General features: G+C 47.3%; 2 protein-coding genes across 2 annotated transcripts; one reads left to right on the forward strand and one right to left on the reverse strand.

Annotated features, from left to right (window-relative positions):
- Nucleotides 1-2: 2 nt before the first annotated feature.
- NDUFA6 (NADH:ubiquinone oxidoreductase subunit A6) lies at nucleotides 3-1,159 on the forward strand (the record flags this gene model as incomplete). Its single annotated transcript, XM_010712111.2, has 2 exons — nucleotides 3-179; nucleotides 909-1,159. Coding segments are annotated over 2 exons (309 nt in total), but the record flags the coding sequence as incomplete, so codon positions are not given.
- A 1,324-nt stretch (nucleotides 1,160-2,483) lies between these two features.
- Nucleotides 2,484-3,810, reverse strand: SMDT1 (single-pass membrane protein with aspartate rich tail 1; the record flags this gene model as incomplete). The annotated part of the gene is made up of 3 exons (XM_010712119.2): nucleotides 2,484-2,767; nucleotides 3,209-3,349; nucleotides 3,718-3,810. Coding segments are annotated over 2 exons (231 nt in total), but the record flags the coding sequence as incomplete, so codon positions are not given.
- Between the last annotated feature and the right edge of the window lie 5 nt (nucleotides 3,811-3,815).

Genomic DNA, 3,815 nt, shown 5'->3' on the forward strand with positions numbered 1-3,815 from the left:
GGCGGCTGTCAGTGGGAAGCGGAAGCCATGCGGACGGTCTCAGGCGCTGTGCTGTTTCCGCAGTGCACCTGTACCAGCTGGACATCACTGTGAAGCAGGGCCGCAACAAGGTGCGGGAGATGTTCATGAAGAACGCCCATGTGACGGACCCGCGGGTGATCGACATGCTGGTTATTAAGGTACAACCGAGTTATTCCTGCCTGGGGGGAAGCGGGCTTTGGGTTTTGTTTGGCACTTCTCATGGCTCAATAACACATTCAGTGTGTCCGAGGCATGCTGCCTGTTGGGTTCAAAATCTTGGTCTTGCACCAAGTGTAAGGCTCTGAAAGAGGCTCTGAAGAGGTGTCAATAACATCTTTGCTGTTGTAGTGCATGGAAATCCTTTCAGCCAAGAATTGCTGTGCCCATCTGCTGGATTTCCTGCATTTTGAGACAGCTACTCTATCTTGAAATGGTTAAAAATAAAGTCTGCAAACAGAGTCCTGGATGATACAGTCGCTGAAACTTAAAGGCACTCAAAAAATCACATAATTTTCAGGGACCTCTGGAGATCGTCAAGTCCATGCCCCTGCTAAAGCAGGTTCCTACAGTAGGTCACACAGGAAAGCACAGAGGCAGATCTTGAATATCTCTGGAGAATCTCCCCAATCTCTCTGGGCAGCTTGTTGTAATGCTCTGTCATTGTCACAGTAAAGAAGTTCTTCCTCATGTCCGCATGGAACTTCCGGTGTTCCAGTTTGTGCCTGTTGTCCTGTCCATACCACCAAAAACAGCAGGGCATCATCCTCATTAGTAGAACATTATTTAAACGGTTTTACTCAGTGCGCATCACTATGTTCTGTAGTGCTGAATGATTAGAATTGAGCTACACCTGAGAGTCGGTCTAAAGTTCTTCTGTCTCCACACAGGGGAAAATGGATCTCCAAGAAACCATAAATGTATGGAAGCAGAGGACACACGTCATGAGGTATTTTCATGAGACGGAAACCCCACGACCTAAAGACTTTCTGTCCAAATTCTATGAAGGCCACGATCCATGAAACAGATTCTGTATCTTCCTGTCTTGTATTACAAATAAAGTTCTACATGATACAAAAAAATCTGTACAGACAGATTGCGTAGCAGCCTTGGAGCCTATTCAATAAATCTAAATCTGATATTTATGCAAGCCGTTATGGTATCTATGGAAAGTTGATTTCTGGCTTATAGGAGTGTGTATTTTCAGTGAGTCAAGCTTGTCCTGGCGTATCTGAATAACCACAGCAGCCCAGTTGTGGAGCTCAGCCTGCAGCCCTGTGTGGAGGCGGCAGCTCCTTGGAAGAGGGTAGACAAAGCAGGCCTTCAGAGCCATTGTAGCTGCCAAAGTATTGTGCTTGAGACCTGCTCCTATTCATGCTATGCTTTCGTTGACCTTGTGTTTGACACTGTTCTCCATTTACTTCCTAGCAGAGAATGTCTTGAAATCCAATAGGCCAGAAAAGCCCCCTGTACCCTAAAAAGATCAGTAGCCTCCATTTCCCCACTGTAAAATTTAGTTATGTGGGGCTGAAGAAACCGAGCCCCAAAAGGACAGCAGACACAGCAGAATAATGCAGCAATGGGGAGTTTGGCAATATAGAAAACAGGCATGACTGGCTCCCAAGATCACATGAACTGAGACTGGAGGAAGAGAGCACAGCTCTCATGCTGAGTGACTCAAGACCCTGCCAGCTGCCTTCAGCCACAGCTGTTGGAGTTACTTAGATAACAGGCCCCTCTCTTCTGTCACTGAGCTAGAGATTTAAACAGCAAATAAAAATTACTGCCAAATTACAAGTGCTGAGTTTAAAAAATGAAACCACTTGTCTTTGAACCTTCAAGGTATTTGGAAAAACAGCTGGTATGCAACTTGTCTGATGTGACTGAAGATACTAGCAACAGAGAAGCTTTTAAGTCTTGTGTGATTTAATAGCAGTAGTAAATGCTTAAGAAAATAAGGGGGGTTGAACTTTACAGTTAAGAAAACATACTAGGACTAAGACAGAAGTAGTGAATTATCTTGGCATTACAAGGTACTTGGAGTCAGAGCATTCAGTTTCACCTTCCATACATTAAATGCTATAAAACACATTAGCTTAGTTTGCCTCTCATGTTCTTCACTTTTTATGTTACCAAACCTATTCAAAACTGTAACTGCACTGATAATGCTGAATTCAGTAATGCAGTTTATCAGACATACCTGCATAGTGCTGTGTTGCATGTTCTTTCAACAGTAGTGCTTTTGTCAGTATGCGCTCTGATCTTTTAACAGGGCTGTGCTTTGGGGCTCCTGCTTTCCTTAGGATTTCTGTTATAAACCGTAAACTAGTGCTGAATTACAGAAAGGACTCCAAAGACAAAATAAATATAAAGAGAGACTCCTCACTGGAACAGACTTGTGGAGGTAGAAAGGTTAAGACAGAAGTTCTAGGTCATAGCCAATAATCTAAAAAAACACACAAAAGAACCCCTCAAATGTTCTTTAATTGTTTCCCATATTGCTAATATAAAGAATCCCACGCAGTTCTTTATGAGGTTGGAGTGTGTATGTGCAAGGATGCAGAGCTTATGAAGCACTTATTTCAACCCTGATCTATAGATTTTTCTTATACATACAAGTGCAGAACATTCACTGGCAAAGGGGATGTAATGCCCCCACGTCCCCTTGAGGAAGGTCAAAACATAGATGGCAGATGCTGGCACTATGTCTGTCAATGGTTTCCTCCCTTCTGTTCTTCGAATTACAGTTCTGCAAACAGAATAAAAAGACATTACTCTTCAGATATACGCCATACCAATCTGCAGCCACATTCCTTCCCACAAACTAGGCGAGGTGGCAGTTTGCAAAAAACAATTTTCTAACAAGCCACTGAGATCTCTGCAAACTTTTTAGCTGCACGCTGCACAGACGACTGTAAAACAACACTGCTGGATATAAAGAAATAACACCCAAACTGAAATCTTGTGCAAAAGGACGAACCAGATGGAATCACATCAGATGAAGGAAAGTACATACATCCGGCCTACTCACATATAGAAGAACCAAAAAGCTCACAGCCAGAGGCAGTGCAGCTGTACACGTCCTCATCTTTAACCACAGCTGCTGCCTGCAGCTACCTATGGGGCTGTGTCCCAGCACCATGGCAACCAGAAGCACCAGCAGTGGCACCCCGTCGTGCCATTCCCGTACCCTTTAGTCATCGTCGTCGTCATCCTCTGGGACAAAGATGTCGTGTTCTTCCAGCAGGGCTGCGAAGTTCTTACTGATCTGCGTCCCGACATAGAGGAACGGGATCACAACGCTGAACACTCTCAGGAGGCCAAAGGGCGTCTACAAGGATCCAACCGAGAAATGATGCATTTTTTCAGCCAGCGTCACCGTGGATTAACTTTTGCTCCCCTATGGGAGCTCCGGGCCAGGCTAAGCCGCGGGAAGGACGGCCCAGCAGGGGGCAGCGGCGTTTCACCCCACGGCGAAGGGCCCACCAGCGATGAGTACCACGACCTCATCGCCCTGAAACCGGCCGGGGCGAAGGGTCTGGGACGCCGCTCCCGGCCCCACCCCGCCCGCAGCCGCGCCGCTCATTGGCCTAACGCCCGCCACTCAACCCCTCTGCCCCCGCCCACAACGGGAGCTCCCGCCCTGATTGGCCACCGCCGGATCTACCAAGCCCCCGCCGCTCTCGCCCGCTCGCTCACCTTAACCGGCTTAGGCAAAATGGCTCCGCTGCGTGTGACCGTGGCGCTCCGAGACGGCACCAGAGACGCGGCCGGAGCCTGGCGCAGCCCTCCGCCCC

Source organism: Meleagris gallopavo, chromosome 1 (assembly GCF_000146605.3).
Source record: "Meleagris gallopavo isolate NT-WF06-2002-E0010 breed Aviagen turkey brand Nicholas breeding stock chromosome 1, Turkey_5.1, whole genome shotgun sequence".
Classification (NCBI taxonomy): Eukaryota; Metazoa; Chordata; class Aves; order Galliformes; family Phasianidae; genus Meleagris; species Meleagris gallopavo.